General features: G+C 46.0%; 1 protein-coding gene across 8 annotated transcripts in view; it reads right to left on the bottom strand.

The window, feature by feature from the left end:
- The window catches only part of DNM1 (dynamin 1), a 76,682-nt gene that overhangs the window by 35,048 nt on the left and 25,527 nt on the right, over positions 1-16,107 (bottom strand). For all 8 annotated transcript variants that reach the window (XM_075835130.1, XM_075835128.1, XM_075835131.1 and 5 more), the window contains exons 3-10: positions 14,951-15,100; positions 14,264-14,467; positions 13,983-14,081; positions 12,611-12,771; positions 11,386-11,528; positions 10,769-10,904; positions 10,594-10,661; positions 8,933-9,071 (exon numbers count right to left, since the gene is read on the bottom strand). In XM_075835130.1, coding sequence (XP_075691245.1) covers positions 8,933-9,071; positions 10,594-10,661; positions 10,769-10,904; positions 11,386-11,528; positions 12,611-12,771; positions 13,983-14,081; positions 14,264-14,467; positions 14,951-15,100 — 1,100 coding nt within the window. The remainder of the gene's footprint in view (positions 1-8,932; positions 9,072-10,593; positions 10,662-10,768; positions 10,905-11,385; positions 11,529-12,610; positions 12,772-13,982; positions 14,082-14,263; positions 14,468-14,950; positions 15,101-16,107) is intronic.

The raw sequence follows: 16,107 nt of genomic DNA, 5'->3' as shown, positions 1-16,107 counted from the left end.
TCAGGGTAGGAGACCGGTTGAGGAATACTGTTCTGATTTTAGGAAGTGGTGCGTAGCTTCTCAGTGGAACGATCCGGCCCTAAGGTGCCAGTTTAGGTTAGGATTATCTGACGCCCTGAAGGATCTGCTGGTTAGCTACCCCTCGTCTGACTCCCTTGACCAGGTTATGGCCCTAGCAGTACGACTTGACCGACGTCTCAGGGAACGTCAGCTAGAACGCTTCAGTGTGCTCCCCTCTGACTTTTCTGCGATCCCCCCCGAGGTCCCGTCTCCTCGCCCCTCCACGGAGGACTCGGAGGTACCTATGCAACTCGGGGCCTCCATGTCCCCTCGACAACGTAGGGAGTTTCGCAGAATGAATGGTCTCTGCTTCTACTGTGGGGACGACAAGCATCTACTGAACACCTGTCCCAGGCGCAAGAATAAGAAGCCGGAAAACTTCCGCGCCTAAGTGATCATCGGGGAGGTCACTTGGGCGCACAGGTATTTCCCGTTAATGTGAAACGCAATAAAATTTTGCTTCCCTTTCAGGTCTCGTTTGCTGGCCGGGCTGCCACGGGCAGTGCTTTCGTGGATTCAGGGTCATCTGCTAATATCATGTCTGCGGAATTTGCTATGTCTCTAAAGATGCCTTGTATTGATTTACCTTATCCTATCCCTGTAGTAGGAATCGACTCAACTCCCCTTGCTAATGGTTATTTTACACAGCATACTCCTGTTTTTGAACTCCTTGTTGGCTCCATGCATTTGGAGCAGTGCTCTGTACTGGTGATGCAGGGATTATCGTCTGATCTGGTTTTAGGCCTTCCCTGGTTGCAGTTGCATAATCCCACGTTTGATTGGAATACTGGGGATCTCACCAAATGGGGTAATGAATGTCTTATGTCATGTCTTTCTGTTAACTCTATTTCTCCCCGGGAGGAGGTAAACACGCTTCCTGAGTTTGTTCAGGACTTCGCCGATGTGTTTTCTAAGGAGGCCTCCGAGGTGTTGCCCCCCCATAGAGAATACGATTGCGCTATCGATTTGGTGCCTGGTGCCAAGCTTCCTAAGGGGAGGATATTTAATCTTTCATGTCCTGAACGTAAAGCTATGAGGGAATATATCCAAGAATGCCTGGCCAAGGGTTTCATTCGCCCCTCGACTTCTCCTGTAGGTGCTGGCTTCTTCTTCGTGGGGAAGAAGGATGGTGGTCTTAGGCCGTGCATTGATTATCGTAACCTGAATAAGGTCACCGTAAGGAACCAGTACCCACTTCCTTTGATTCCGGATCTTTTTAATCAGGTTCAGGGAGCCCAATGGTTTTCTAAGTTCGATCTACGGGGGGCATATAACCTTATCCGCATCAAAGAGGGGGATGAGTGGAAAACTGCGTTCAACACACCCGAGGGTCATTTCGAATACCTGGTCATGCCCTTTGGGTTGTGTAATGCCCCTGCTGTCTTCCAGAATTTTATTAATGAAATCCTGAGAGAGTACCTGGGTAATTTTCTTGTTGTATACCTTGATGACATACTGGTGTTTTCCAAGGACTGGTCCTCCCACGTGGAGCATGTCAGGAAGGTGCTCCAGGTCCTTCGGGAGAATAATCTGTTTGCTAAGACTGAAAAATGTGTCTTTGGGGTACAGGAGATACCATTTTTAGGGCAAATCCTCACTCCTCATGAATTCCGCATGGACCCTGCCAAGGTTCAGGCTGTGGCGGAATGGGTCCAACCTGCCTCCCTTAAGGCGTTACAGTGTTTTTTAGGGTTCGCCAACTATTACAGGAGATTTATTGCCAACTTCTCGGTCGTCGCTAAGCCTCTTACGGACCTTACCCGCAAGGGTGCTGATGTCCTCCATTGGCCCCCTGAGGCCGTCCAGGCCTTTGAGACCCTCAAGAAGTGCTTTATCTCGGCCCCCGTGCTGATTCAGCCCAACCAAGAGGAGCCATTTATTGTGGAGGTTGACGCTTCCGAGGTGGGAGTGGGGGCCGTCTTGTCCCAGGGTACCAGCTCCCTCACCCATCTCTGCCCCTGTGCTTACTTCTCTAGGAAGTTTTCGCCCACGGAGAGTAACTATGATATTGGCAACCGCGAACTTCTAGCCATTAAATGGGCTTTTGAGGAGTGGCGGCACTTCCTGGAGGGGGCCAGACACCAGGTAACGGTCCTTACGGATCACAAGAATCTGGTTTTCCTAGAATCGGCCCGGAGGCTTAATCCTAGACAAGCTCGGTGGGCACTATTCTTTACCAGATTTAATTTCTTGGTTACCTATAGGGCTGGGTCCAAGAATATTAAGGCTGATGCTCTGTCACGTAGTTTCATGGCCAATCCTCCTTCTGAGAAGGATCCTGCTTGTATTTTACCCCCTGGTATAATCGTCTCTGCCACGGATTCTGATTTAGCTTCTGATATCGCGGCTGATCAGGGTGCAGCTCCCGGGAACGTCCCTGGGGACAAACTGTTTGTTCCCCTGCAATACCGGCTGAGGGTACTCAGGGAAAACCATGACTCCGCTCTATCTGGTCATCCTGGCATCTTGGGCACCAAACACCTCATTACCAGAAACTATTGGTGGCCTGGGTTGCCTAAAGACGTTAGGGCTTACGTCGCCGCTTGTGAGGTTTGCGCTAGGTCCAAAACCCCTAGGTCCCGACCTGCGGGCCTACTACGTTCCTTGCCCATTCCCCAGAGACCTTGGACCCATATCTCCATGGATTTTATCACCGATTTGCCTCCATCTCAGGGCAAGTCGGTGGTGTGGGTGGTAGTCGACCGCTTCAGCAAGATGTGCCACTTTGTGCCCCTTAAGAAGCTACCTAACGCCAAGACGTTAGCTTCTTTGTTTGTGAAACACATCCTGCGTCTCCATGGGGCCCCAGTCAATATCGTTTCTGACAGAGGGGTACAATTTGTTTCCTTATTTTGGAGAGCTTTTTGTAAAAAGTTGGAGATTGATCTGTCCTTCTCCTCCGCCTTCCATCCCGAAACTAATGGCCAAACGGAAAGGACCAACCAATCCCTGGAACAATATTTAAGGTGTTTCATCTCTGACTGTCAATTCGATTGGGTCTCATTCCTTCCCCTTGCTGAATTTTCCTTGAATAACCGGGTCAGTAACTCGTCAGGGGTCTCCCCGTTTTTCTGTAATTTCGGGTTTAACCCAAGATTCTCCTCCGTCTCCCCTGGTTGTTCCAATAATCCTGAGGTAGAGGATGTTCATCGGGAACTGTGCACCGTCTGGGCCCAGGTTCAGAAGAACCTAGAGGCGTCCCAGAGCGCACAAAAGATTCAGGCGGATAGTAGACGTTCTGCTAACCCCCGGTTTGTCGTCGGGGATTTGGTCTGGTTGTCGTCCAGGAACTTGCGCCTTAAAGTCCCGTCCAGGAAGTTTGCTCCCCGATTTATTGGACCTTATAAGATCATTGAAGTCCTCAACCCTGTATCCTTCCGTCTGGAGCTCCCCCCATCATTTCGCATACATGACGTCTTCCATGCCTCCCTCCTTAAACGCTGCTCCCCGTCCTGGTCCCCCTCGAGGATACCTCCTGTTCCCGTTCTCACCCCTGAGGGGGTGGAATTCGAGGTGGCCAAGATTATGGACAGTAGGATGGTCCAGGGCTCCCTCCAGTACCTGGTCCATTGGAGAGGATACGGGCCGGAGGAGAGGACTTGGGTACCTGCCCGTGATGTTCACGCTGGGGTATTGATCAGGAGGTTCCACCTTCTCTTCCCCACTAAACCGGGTCCCCTTAGTAAGGGTCCGGTGGCCCCTCATAAAAGGGGGAGTACTGTTAGGGATCTGCCAGGTACTTCATCTAGGTATACTCCTGGGATTAATCAATCCACACCTGAGGCCAGACCTGTTCGACTGACACCATCTCCCACCAACCAGGGTGGCAGGCTCAGGAGTGGGAGAGCCTATCGCGGCCTGGTCTGTCGGAGTTAGCTCCGCCCCCTGTCCTTTATTACCTGCCCTGTTCTCTCCCTCAGTGCTTGTAATTCTTTTGGATTCCTGGCCCCACTGCTGCTTGCTCCAGCCTGCTTCTGCCGTGCTTCTGCCTTGCTGCAGTTCTGCTTGACCTGCTTTGCTTTGCCCCTGGCTTGCTTCTGTCTCCTTGCCCGCTTGGGTGTACTCACTTCGTCCTGGTCCTGTCTGTCCGTTCGCCGCTCCGTTTCCTCGTGGCGTTCCGTGGCTACTGCCCCTTCCCTTGCATGTTCCCTGTTTGTTTTCCTGTGCACTTAGACAGCGTAGGGACCGCCGCCCAGTTGTACCTCGTCGCCTAGGGCGAGTCGTTGCAAGTAGGCAGGGACAGGGCGGTGGGTAGATTAGGGCTCACTTTCCCTTCACCTCCTTCCGGCCATTACACCAGGTTCCTCGGATCCTTTGAGATCCTACAACAGATAAATCCTGTCTTCTATAAGCTTCGGCTGCCTCCTACCTTTAAAATCACCAACTCCTTTCATGTGTCCCTCCCGAAACCTCTGGTCCTGAACTGCTACAGTAAAAGTCCTAGTCCCGCAGTTGCTCCCAGCAGTTCATCTGTTGTTTTTGAGGTAAAGGAGATCCTGGACAGAAGAGGGAAGGAGGAAGGACTTTCTATTTGGTGGACTGGAGAGAGTTTGGTCCTGAGGAGAGGTCCTGGGAGCCAGAAGAGAACCTTAAAGAGGCTCTGTCACCAGATTTTGCAACCCCTATCTGCTATTGCAGCAGATAGGCGCTGCAATGTAGATTACAGTAACGCTTTTATTTTAAAAAAACGAGCATTTTTGGCCAAGTTATGACCATTTTTGTAATTATGCAAATGAGGCTTGCAAAAGTCCAAGTGGGTGTGTTTAAAAGTACAAGTCCAAGTGGGTGTGTATTATGTGCGTACATCGGGGCGTTTTTAATACTTTCACTAGCTGGGCGCTCTGATGAGAAGTAACATCCTCTTCTCTTCAGAACGCCCAGCTTGTGACAGTGCAGATCTGTGACGTCACTCACAGGTCCTGCATCGTGACGGCCACATCGGCAGCAGAGGCTACAGTTGATTCTGCAGCAGCATCAGCGTTTGCAGGTAAGTCGATCTTACCTGCAAACGCTGATGCTGCTGCAGAATCAACTGTAGCCTCTGCTGCCGATGTGGCCGTCACGATGCAGGACCTGTGAGTGACGTCACAGATCTGCACTGTCACAAGCTGGGCGTTCTGAAGAGAAGAGGATGTTACTTCTCATCAGAGCGCCCAGCTAGTGAAAGTATTAAAAACGCCCCGATGTACGCACATAATACACACCCACTTGGACTTGTACTTTTAAACACACCCACTTGGACTTTTGCAAGCCTCATTTGCATAATTACAAAAATGGTCATAACTTGGCCAAAAATGCTCGTTTTTTAAAAATAAAAACGTTACTGTAATCTACATTGCAGCGCCTATCTGCTACAATAGCAGATAGGGGTTGCAAAATCTGGTGACAGAGCCTCTTTAATGCCCCTACCCTCATTAGGAAATTCCTCTCTTGCTCTGGTCCTAAGAAGAAGGGGCGTAAGAGGGGCGATACTGTAGCGTCCACGGCCCATCATTCTTACTCACCCATCGACAGCCACGGATCTGGGGGTGCCAGCCTGCGTCTCCTTCCTAGGAGACGCCAGCACTCACTTCCGCTCCACTCTGCAGTCTCGCGTAGGGTGCGCACGCACGCTCGTGCCCAGCCTTAAAGGGCCAGCGCACGCACAAGTAAAATGTTCTAATTAACCCATGATTACCCTGGACTATAAAAAGGGCTCTGCCCTTTCACTCCTTGCATGAGCGTTGTTTGTATTACTCTGTTAGTCTTGCAAATGGTCCCGTAGTCGCATCCTCTTCCCTGTGTTCCCGTGCCCTGCCACCCGTATCCCGTGCTGTACTTGTTCTTGTGCCATCTCTAGTGTGGAGTCATGTTGTGCTGTCTATTACGCCTGCTGTGTTACACCACGTCTGGTGTCCTCAGCCACGTCTTGCATCACCTGCTGCCAAAGATCCCATCTGTGCCTGCCGTTACTACTGTCTGGACTATCACAGGTACCCTTGTGCTTGGACTATATATATATATATTGGCTTGGTACACTGTAGTTTGGCCAGCTACTATCCCGCTACAGCGGTGCCGTCCAGTGGGTCCACAAACCCACAGATCGTGACACAGATTCTATTATTACCCCTCAGGCAGACTTTCTCCTCTATCTTTTATATGGCATAGATTTTTGAAACTGATAACATTAACTTTCTAAAGTTCATGTTCAAGCCTTAATGGGAAATATGTTCTCGATCTTTGATTCTATAATCTTATTCTTTTTAGCACAAAAATCAATCACCTCTTTTTCATGTTCCATTAGCAATTAGATCACCACAGTGTGAACAAAACAGAGCCTACACCTAGCTTGGCATCCTGTGGTTGGCATTTCTGAAAGCTGAGGTACTGCTAAGGCCTACATAATATAACTTGCTGTAACCTGGAATTAAAATTTTCCATTGTATTAGAGACCCATTATAGACTAGGATCACTCCCGCAGCATGACTGTGACATAATTAAACTATGAGGCAAGTGAGCACAGCTGCCGCTAAAGGGAATTATCAGATGTTTTTGTTCCCTTTTATTATAAACTTTATTTTGACAATCCATATATATATATATACATACATACACACACACAAAAAAAACACACATTAAATATTCCAGTTTTCACACTGGCGACTAGAGCAGCCCAATAGTCTGCAATTAACTACAGCTCTCTTGTCAGCTTTGCTGTGTATACTGGGACAGAGTCAGCAGAGGAATGGGGATTTATTCACAGCTGGAGACCTAGATAAAGCAGGAAAGTAACACTATACACATAGATAAGGTGCTGTATGTATGTACGAACGAACGAACGAACGAACGAACGAACGAACGAACGAACGAACGGAGTGGTCTGTAATAGGCATGTTAGGGGTCTATGGTTGTTAAATGAACACTTATCTTGCTGACCTCTCTGGTCAAATCAGGATTTATGAGGCCTGCTGACCACATAACTTCTAAACACATTTAGGCACAGTGCCTGGCTGAATGAGCTGATTTTTACCTTTTCACTACACTTTCGGATGGTGGATGTCAGCTCACTTACTACCATATCCACACACTTCAGACTCGGCTCCTTCAACTTCTGCACCTGCTTTTTCACAATGGCTTCAAAAGCGAGGTCAGGCGTGAAGAGTCCTGTCCTGTACAATCAAAGGTGAACCCCAAGGAGGAGCAGGACAAACATCATGATGAGGGAAGATGGGCAGAGAAGAAGCGAAGGCAAAAACAGTGCAATGAGAAAAGAGGTAGACAGTCAAGTGGTAAGAAGAAACGGGAGAGACACCGGAGGGTGAGAAAACAAAATTTGAGGAAAATGAAAGGCGCTGCTTAGGAATGGCATAAAGTGCAGAAACGTCGATAACTGGTGGAAACCGGCAATAAGATGAGAAAAATTTGGAGTATGGATTTAAAGGGGTAGACTGCAATTAATGTCAATGAGACATGTCATTATAGTCACAATAGTGGGAATCAGGGAGCTGGGATGTCAAGAATGATTGGTTTCCAACTCTGGTGGCCACGTCTCCATTCTAGTTAGTTTAATGTTATGGAGTCCATAACTCGCATTGATTTCAGTGGAACAGCGGTCACGCATTTTTGGACATTAAGACCTTCTTGTTTACCAACATCAGTGGGGTCTCAACTACCAAGCCCCCACCAATAAAATTTCTCATTAAGAGTCTACTATGGTAAACCTCTTTATTAGCCTAACCCTTCAGAGTCATAGGGTCAAACACTGGGGAAAAGGCAGACGTGTCCCTCCTACTTTGTACAGGACGTAGGGACTATGATAAATGGAAAACCAGTTGCGAGAATGTATAATATTGCTTTATTAGAAATACATATTATTTTTGCTTTGTAATGCAATTAATTGTCAATGTCTTGTGTAGGAAAAAAACATAAAAAATGGGCAATGGGTAAAACCACACGTTGGGGCTGCGGTTCGACAAAAAAAAAATATCAGTATTGGAGTTCTACCCCAAATTGGTGCAGTTTTGCAATGCTCGTTTATGGTTGGAGGTGTTTTACACATTGGCCAAACCGCCGGCGCTATATGTGGCCTTACCACAACGGATAATATGGGAAAACTGATCCTATTGGAGTATGTGGCATTGCATGTAATAATAACAGAACACTTTTCTGTGAGCACCATCAGAAGAGGCGAGAGAGAGAAAAGTGTAGAAGATAAGATAGAAAGGGATAGAAAAATGTATAAATTGTTAATAAAGTAATGACGAGTAATGGAAAGAAGTAGGTAGGGGCTATTTCTTTGGAAGACGCTATTGGTAAAGATAATGGAGGCTCTACCTTATATAAGTATGGTCCTATATTTGCCTTGCTGAGCTGCTCTTAGCTGCTGTTAAAGGGGTTTTCTGGGATTAGAAAAATGGGTCCGCTTTTTTTTTTTCAAAAACAGCACCACTTTTGTTTATGGCTGTAACTACATTGCTGATCAGCCTCATTCAGTTGAAAGAGAATGCTCTGCAATACCAGTCACAGACAAAAGAGAGGAGAGCGCTGTTTCTGGTAAAAAACAAAAACAAAAAAAGACCCCATTTCTAAACCCAGACAAGGGTTACCCTATTAAAGCTAAGTCCAGAATGTAACAAGGATTCTAATATACTCTATACACCTCAATGTACACGTATTCTCACACACTCAATACCGGTGGCTTTATGGTCTTTTTCCATGCACAAGGTCAAAAAGAAGACTATATTGTAAGGAGCATGCTCAAGGAGTGACTCAGCCAATCAGAACGCTAAGTTTTATGCTTTCTGATTGGCTGCTTCCTCAGAACATGCGGAGGTTGGAATATCACACATGATGGAACTGGTGCAAAGTCCAGCTCCGAATCCAGAAGGGTTACCTTCTTGGTGCACTGTCTAACGGTACTGATTAGCTCGGAAATGACCATGTCGACACATTTCAAGCACGGCTCTTTGGTCTTCTTCACTTGCTTCTTGACGATGGTTTCAAAGGCCATGTCAGGTGTGAAGAGCCCAGTTCTAAACACCCGTCAAAGTGAGGCAGGTAATAAGGAGAATATACAGCGTTACCCACCAGTGACTGCAATGTGATGAACTTGAAGGGTTAACAATCTGGCTAATAAGGCAATGCCACTGGTAGCCACAAGGCAGTTTGACTACATGTAGGATCGTGATAAAGTTAAAATTCTTATTATCGTATAGTGAATAATTTTAATATGAAACTCCCTCGCAGCTGAGGTGTGTATTAAGATGTTCTAGAGCATCTTAGGTGTGTATGATGAGGTTCTGCAGCAGCTGAGGTGTGTATGATGACGTACTGCAACAGCTGAGGTGTGTATTATGACGTTCTACAGCAGCTGAGGTGTGTATGATGATGTTCTGCAGCAGCTGAGGTGTGTATGATGACGTTCTGCAGCAGCTGAGGTGTGTATTAAGATGTTCTAGAGCATCTTAGGTGTGTATGATGAGGTTCTGCAGCAGCTGAGGTGTGTATGATGACGTTCTGCAACAGCTGAGGTGTGTATTATGACGTTCTACAGCAGCTGAGGTGTGTATGATGATGTTCTGCAGCAGCTGAGGTGTGTATGATGACGTTCTGCAGCAGCTGAGGTGTGTATGATGAGGTTCTGCGGCAGCTGAGGTGTGTATTATGTTGTTTTTAAAGCAGCTGGGAAACAGAAATGTCTACTCCAAACTGCAACTACTGAAGAACCTCTATTTTTAAAGTGAGAGGGAGCACTACATGTCAGTCGATCATTGGTTGACACATGAGAAGGAACTTCCTACATAAAATATCTCCGACAGACATCTTCTGCAAGAAGAGATCAGTATCGCTTATGTAGCACAGCTCATATATGTCTAAACGCTAGGCTCTGTTCACATGGCGGAATTTTTAAAGTTGATTCCAATGCGTTTTCTGCGTCAAAATCAGCATGAAAAACGCTTGTATATAGCCTACCATTGTTTTTAATGAGAAACTGCCCCTTTGTGTAGACGGGGCAGAATTTTCAGCGAGAGGAATTGCAAACCGCCTTGCTGAAAAAAAAAAAGTGACATGTCACTTCTTGATGCGGTTTCTGCCATTGAATGGGGCTAATCTGTGTGCAGAAACACGGCCATCTTAAATGCAAAACAGCGACACAAATCCGAGAGTCAGCTTCGGATTTCTGCCACGGTTTCTTGGCCAATTCCACGTGAAAAAACTGCCATGTAAACATAGCCTTAGGTTCTGACATAAGAATATAAAGCTTATACAAATATTACTCTCTCTTTTGAATATATATATATATATATATATATATATATCTTATGAGAAATTAACAGAAGACTGAAATGCGTGGGTAGACTAAGTTTTGTGTGGCTGCCTTATTCTCCCAGTGGCTGCGCCTAAGATTCTAAAAAGGATGAGGCATCACAAACTAAAGGAATTGTTACAGGCATCAGTAGGGTTGTTGAAAATTAAGTCCTAGATTGGGAACGGGCTATAGAGAACGAAGCGCAATAATGCTAATCTACAAGCCATTCATCATGCTGTACGTGCCTTATGCCGTGGATGTTCTTGATAGCATAGCTGATCTCTCTTCTCAAATCCTTCTCATCAGACTCCATCTGAATTCAAGAAAAGGTATTTTAGTTGTGTAGAAGACAACAAAAATGTCCTACAAGAAATGTCCCACAGAAGACTAACCAACCATGGGCGATATTATAATTCATACCTTCACCAATTCAAAAGGAAAACGTTCATGGAAGATTCGATTAATCCTTGCACCACCAGAAAGCTCATAAGTATCAATCTGGTCCCCAGAACCTTCAATACGTTTCTCAAAGTCGACAGCAAACTGTTGCACCATCCTAAAAGAAGAACAAAAGTGATGAAGAACATGAGCTAAGGTTCTGGATTAGGATTATTTAGGGTTTAACAAGGGACTGACTGGTCCCCAACATATAACCATAGATGCATGTACTGATCCATCACACAAATAAGCAGAAGTTTGGGCTCGGGAACCAAATCTGTTCAGTAGCAGCATAGAAGCAGTGATCATTCGTCATTCCATTAAGATCTCGGAAATATTGTTGGACACTTCGGAGCATAATCATTTTTGGATAGATGATGCAACTGGATGAAGTAGTGACTACCTCCGAACTCAGCAACTGACCCACACTTTGGAAAGGTGCTCATGAAAGCTCCTCTTCTTCATTAGACACGGTATTAGGAGATACAAGTTATGACATGGATGATCTAAGGTGGACAACCTCTGTCATGAGTATGAATTTATCCTCCAAATAGACACTGGATAACCTGCAGGAGATATTAACGTTGACCAGAACTCACTGGAGAAGAGCCTTGGTTTTACGAGCTGGGTCATCCGGACGGAAACTCTTGTAGTCATCCACTTCCTTCTCAATGGACAGAAGTTGGCTCTGCAGTTTATTTCGCAGCCCTGGTAGAGTATCCCGAATGTGATTGGTCAGTTGCTATTGGGAAAAGAGTTGATTAGTAATGCCTTGGTAATGCTCTCTACCCGACCTGCTTTTACATGCCATTCCAGGTTTAATGCAACAAGAAAAGTTGATGAGATTTGGAACATCGAGAGATCGAACACTTACAATGCTCTATCAAAGCCGAACTAGAGGGGGTAGTAGCATTCATTAAACGCCTCCCTCAAGTGTCAGTTAGAGAAAGTTAAATGAGATATCTCCAGTGCTTTAAAATTGATGGCCTATCTTTAGAATAGACCATCAATATTATATTGGTAGGGGTCTGACTCTCAGCATTCCTGTCGATCTTCTGTTTGAAGGGGCCGCAGTGCTCCAGCAAACGCAGCGTCCTCTTTATTGTTTACCACAGCTTTGTACTTCAGTAGTGCACACCATCATCCCATACAAATGAATGGGACTGAGCTGTAATACCAAGCATAAGGAGTACAGAGTTGTGTAGTACGGAGCCGTGTAATGAAGGGGACGCAGTGCTCGCTGTACCACCGCAGCCCATTTAAACTGCTGATCAATGGGGGTACCAGGAGTCGGACCTCCACCAATCTGATATTGATGACCTGTCCTAAGGATAGGTAATTCATTTTTAAGAACCAGATAACCCCTTTAAGCACTTCTCCAACAGACCCACAAGCCGAGTTTGTCTTGTTTTTCAGGAGTAAGAGCTACTGACCTCTCTCTGCATTGCTGGGAGGGCTCACGTAGGGCAGGGGCCCTATGTTAAAGAATCCTGCCTTAGAGACTTAAGAAATATTACTTATCAACTAAAACATAGCATCATCACCCAGAAACAAATGATGGGACTTATATTTATCTATAGCTAGTAAGATCACTGCACTTTTTGTATTTTTGGGATTACTTAAAGGGGATCATCTCTAGGATATGCCATCACTACATCATTGGTGGGGATCCGACATTTGAGACCTGTCGATTCCCTTAATGAAGAGGCAGAAGCCCCTTCTGCTTTTTCCCTGAACATTGGAGCTCCAGTCCACCTCCTGTGCAGCTCCATTCAAATGAACCAGTTTGCTCTTCCGTCTTAATCCATATTTACTTGTATTTACCTGATTGAGCACTTTCTGTAAGTACGGGGTCCCCATGCGTTCAGCAAGATGTCGATAAGATGGGTGTGACAGGAAAAACTTCCTTTCAGCAGCTAAAGCAGCGCCAATATCTTTCTTGCCATCTATGTCCTTCTGACTTCTGTTTACCACTCCAACATAACCTGTCATAGACAATGAATTGAACCCAAGCTATGACTGAAGATCAAAGGTTAGGCCCTGTTCACACCATGTTATGCAGCCACATTGAAGGTAAACCTTGGGAGGACTCCTGACATACACCTCTGATGGAAGGCTCTGACGTATCTCACTGTATAGGCATACAGTGGGATACGTCGTGGCTTCCTCTGGCAGGGTTCCTGGCACAGTGTACAGTATTCTGAGGTGCCACAGCAGGTCTTGCCAGAGTCCAGCCATGAAAGGGGGGCTGCGAGGGTGACCCCAGGAGTAGGAGGGGGATTGTTAGAGGTAGTAGACCTGCTGCGACGCACAGCACTGGCACTCAAGATAAAGCTTGGCAATACAGGCGTATGGGGACAGGGGCAGCCAATGCAGGGTCTTCCAAAAACTGCCATTCCTTCCTTTCCGAGGAGATCCCCTGCTATGTGTAGATTGGCATGGGACGCTGGGATGTGGACAGCCCGTGGCGGCGTTTCCTCATGGTAAGTGACTGAGGCCATTGTAGAAGGAGGGAATGGGACCTTTTGTAGAGGGTCCCAGTGGAAGAGATTGCAGCAGGATGCAGATTCCTGTGCAGCCAAAACGAGCAGGGAAGTTGACATTGCTGGTGATGTAGAGTCCAACCTGGGCGCAGTACAGGGATGTGGGAAAGGCAGGCACTGACCGCGATTGGTAGCTGATAGGCTATCCTCAGGGAAGCTGCAGTGAAAACTGTCCATATATGTACAGTTACGTCACTGAAGCATTCAGACGTACATGCTTAATGGAATGACGGCTACAGTGGCATCTGTCACTCATAGGTCATAATGGCCTCCGTTAAACTTATACTTTTTTTACTGACTCTACGGGGTGGAAAAGCGTAGCCTACTTTGGGAGGTATACTGACGTATATTGGACAGACGGAGGCCAAAATGAAACTCCTTTGACCTCTGTCTGGCAATGGAAGGCTATGGACACGTTCCCGACGTACACGCTAAGCAGAGCAGGGCCTTACCAGGATCGTCATGTGACCTCAATATTTCCTAACGGGGGAAAAAGTTGTGGGCGACATGCAATGATCACAATTGTTTGGATCATGTCCCCCATAGGGAAACACTGAAGTTGTGTGGCGGATACAGTAGCCCGTTATTTCACCGTGACCAAACGTTGATATGGAGCCCTGCGCTTAGTTCAGTAATATGAGAAATTTCCTCACCTCTTCGCAACGGTAATAATTTATTTTCCAAAATATCTCTAGCATCAGTTCCTTCATCCATCAGATCTAATTTGGTTATGACACCAATTGTGCGTTGTCCTGCAAAAAAGACGAAACGGACATAAATGGCTTACATACTAAGCTTCCTTACGTCGCTTACCGACAACCATGAATATATACTCGAACATCCACACATAGACATGCAGTATATTGAAATTATGGGTCATATTTGGAATTTTATTCCCAAGAGTTCACCATCAAAAAAAGTTAGCTGGACCAACCTTGGGGATCCACTTCTTTGGCGATTTTCAAGGCGTCAGAGTTTGCCAGATCGGAGTTAGCTGGAGATACAGCTAAAATTAGGCAGTTCTCCTTGGTAACAAACTGCATGAGCATTTCACGGATCTGGGTCTCAATATCCACAGGTTGGTCACCTACTGGGACTTTGGTCATGCCCGGGAGGTCAACCAGGGACAGGTTAAGCACTATAAGATAGACATAAATGAACACAGGTAATAAAATATATACATACAGGGGCATACGGACAGGAGATGGGACATATGGACAGAAAAAAAACATCACTACCTTCTCTAGTCCCTTGTGGGAAGGAGGAAAGTCTTGACCCTCAGCCCAGTTCCCCCATAGTAAATATCTATGAAGAAGGGTTCCCATATACAGGTTGACAGTGGTTAGAAGGAAGGTGAGTGCGGCCAACAAGGGCTATGCCATTCCCCTCCATGGTCCCCAGACTTTGAGGGTCTAACATAGGTGCATGCATGCTTTATGTGGGTTCAATCACCTAATTCTATGAGCCAGTGACGTATGAAGAACCAATAAAAGACCTTATATTTCTGTGTATATGGAATAGAGACCATATATTTTGCATAGATACCAGCGCACCGTTTCATGGAGGATTCCTAACTATCTAAATCTGGTGTTAGTTTCAAGGAAATCATTGTTGGACTCACCATTTGGAGAATATACCCGAAGGTTAATTGGCACAGGAGAGATGCCCTTGTTGGTCCCAGTGACTCGGTCGGTTTCGGCCTCAATTTCCGACCGGATCTCTTCAAAGTCTGTGAACTTTTTACCCTTACAGTGCAAAAACTCCCCATATTCTGTAATACACACATAACATTATATCAAATAGATCTACATACACAAACAAACAGTTTTCCAAATTATGTACAGAATCTAAAAATTCACATACATGGAGTCTATAAAACAGGCATAAAAGTCATACAAAAGCGTAGTAAAGGAGAAGGAAACAGTAACAGAATAAAAATTTATTGAAGGCCTCTTCTCTCTTCACATCCAAAGCTACGTTCAAAATTCTGCACGCTGCCTTTAATTATTCTGCCATAATACACCACTCCAGACAGACTTTTTAGCATTGCTGCACATACAATAATCTATATAATGTGACAGAATTAGAGGAAGCAAGGACTTGTATTTACTGATTATAGGGGAAATAATCGATATGTATAGGATGCCAAAAAATACAATATGTCTAAATTGGCACCAGTACCAGGGACTATAGCATCTATATCACAAGTGGGTAGACATCTATATAAAGGGAAGTGTCTCAGCCGTGTCAGGTTTAAGAAAAATGGATTCTTCCTGAGCGCAGGAAGCTGCACTATCTAGTAGCAAATGTTGAAGATCACTGGTGACACGGCAGACAATGAGCTGTAAACATCCCTTAACCGAAATTTACTAAAATAATATATCCTTTGCATTGATTTCCAGGTCAAAAGGCCAAACTAGGAAAGGAGGCAGATAAGATAGAAACATCTAGGGCAGGGGTGGTGAACCTGGTTTGACAGAATGTGCACAAATTGGCGATCATCTCTTTAGGCAATTCTCTGAATGCCATGGTTACATTAAATATGGCCACAAACCGTGACCATTACGGGACCGCCATAACAGTGGCAGCCACAGAGGCGCCATAACCGTGGCAGCCACAGGAGCCCCCATAACAGTGGCACCCACAGAAGCGCCATAACAGTGGCAGCCACAGAAGCGCCATAACAGTGGCACCCACAGAAGCGCCATAACAGTGGCAGCCACAGGAGCCCCCATAACAGTGGCAGCCACAGGAGTCCACCCATAACAGTGGCAGCCA

This window comes from Rhinoderma darwinii, chromosome 8 (assembly GCF_050947455.1).
Source record: "Rhinoderma darwinii isolate aRhiDar2 chromosome 8, aRhiDar2.hap1, whole genome shotgun sequence".
NCBI classification, from domain to species: domain Eukaryota; kingdom Metazoa; phylum Chordata; class Amphibia; order Anura; family Rhinodermatidae; genus Rhinoderma; species Rhinoderma darwinii.
The sequence above is the reverse complement of the archived record's forward strand: the minus strand, read 5'-3'. Positions and strand labels throughout refer to the sequence as shown.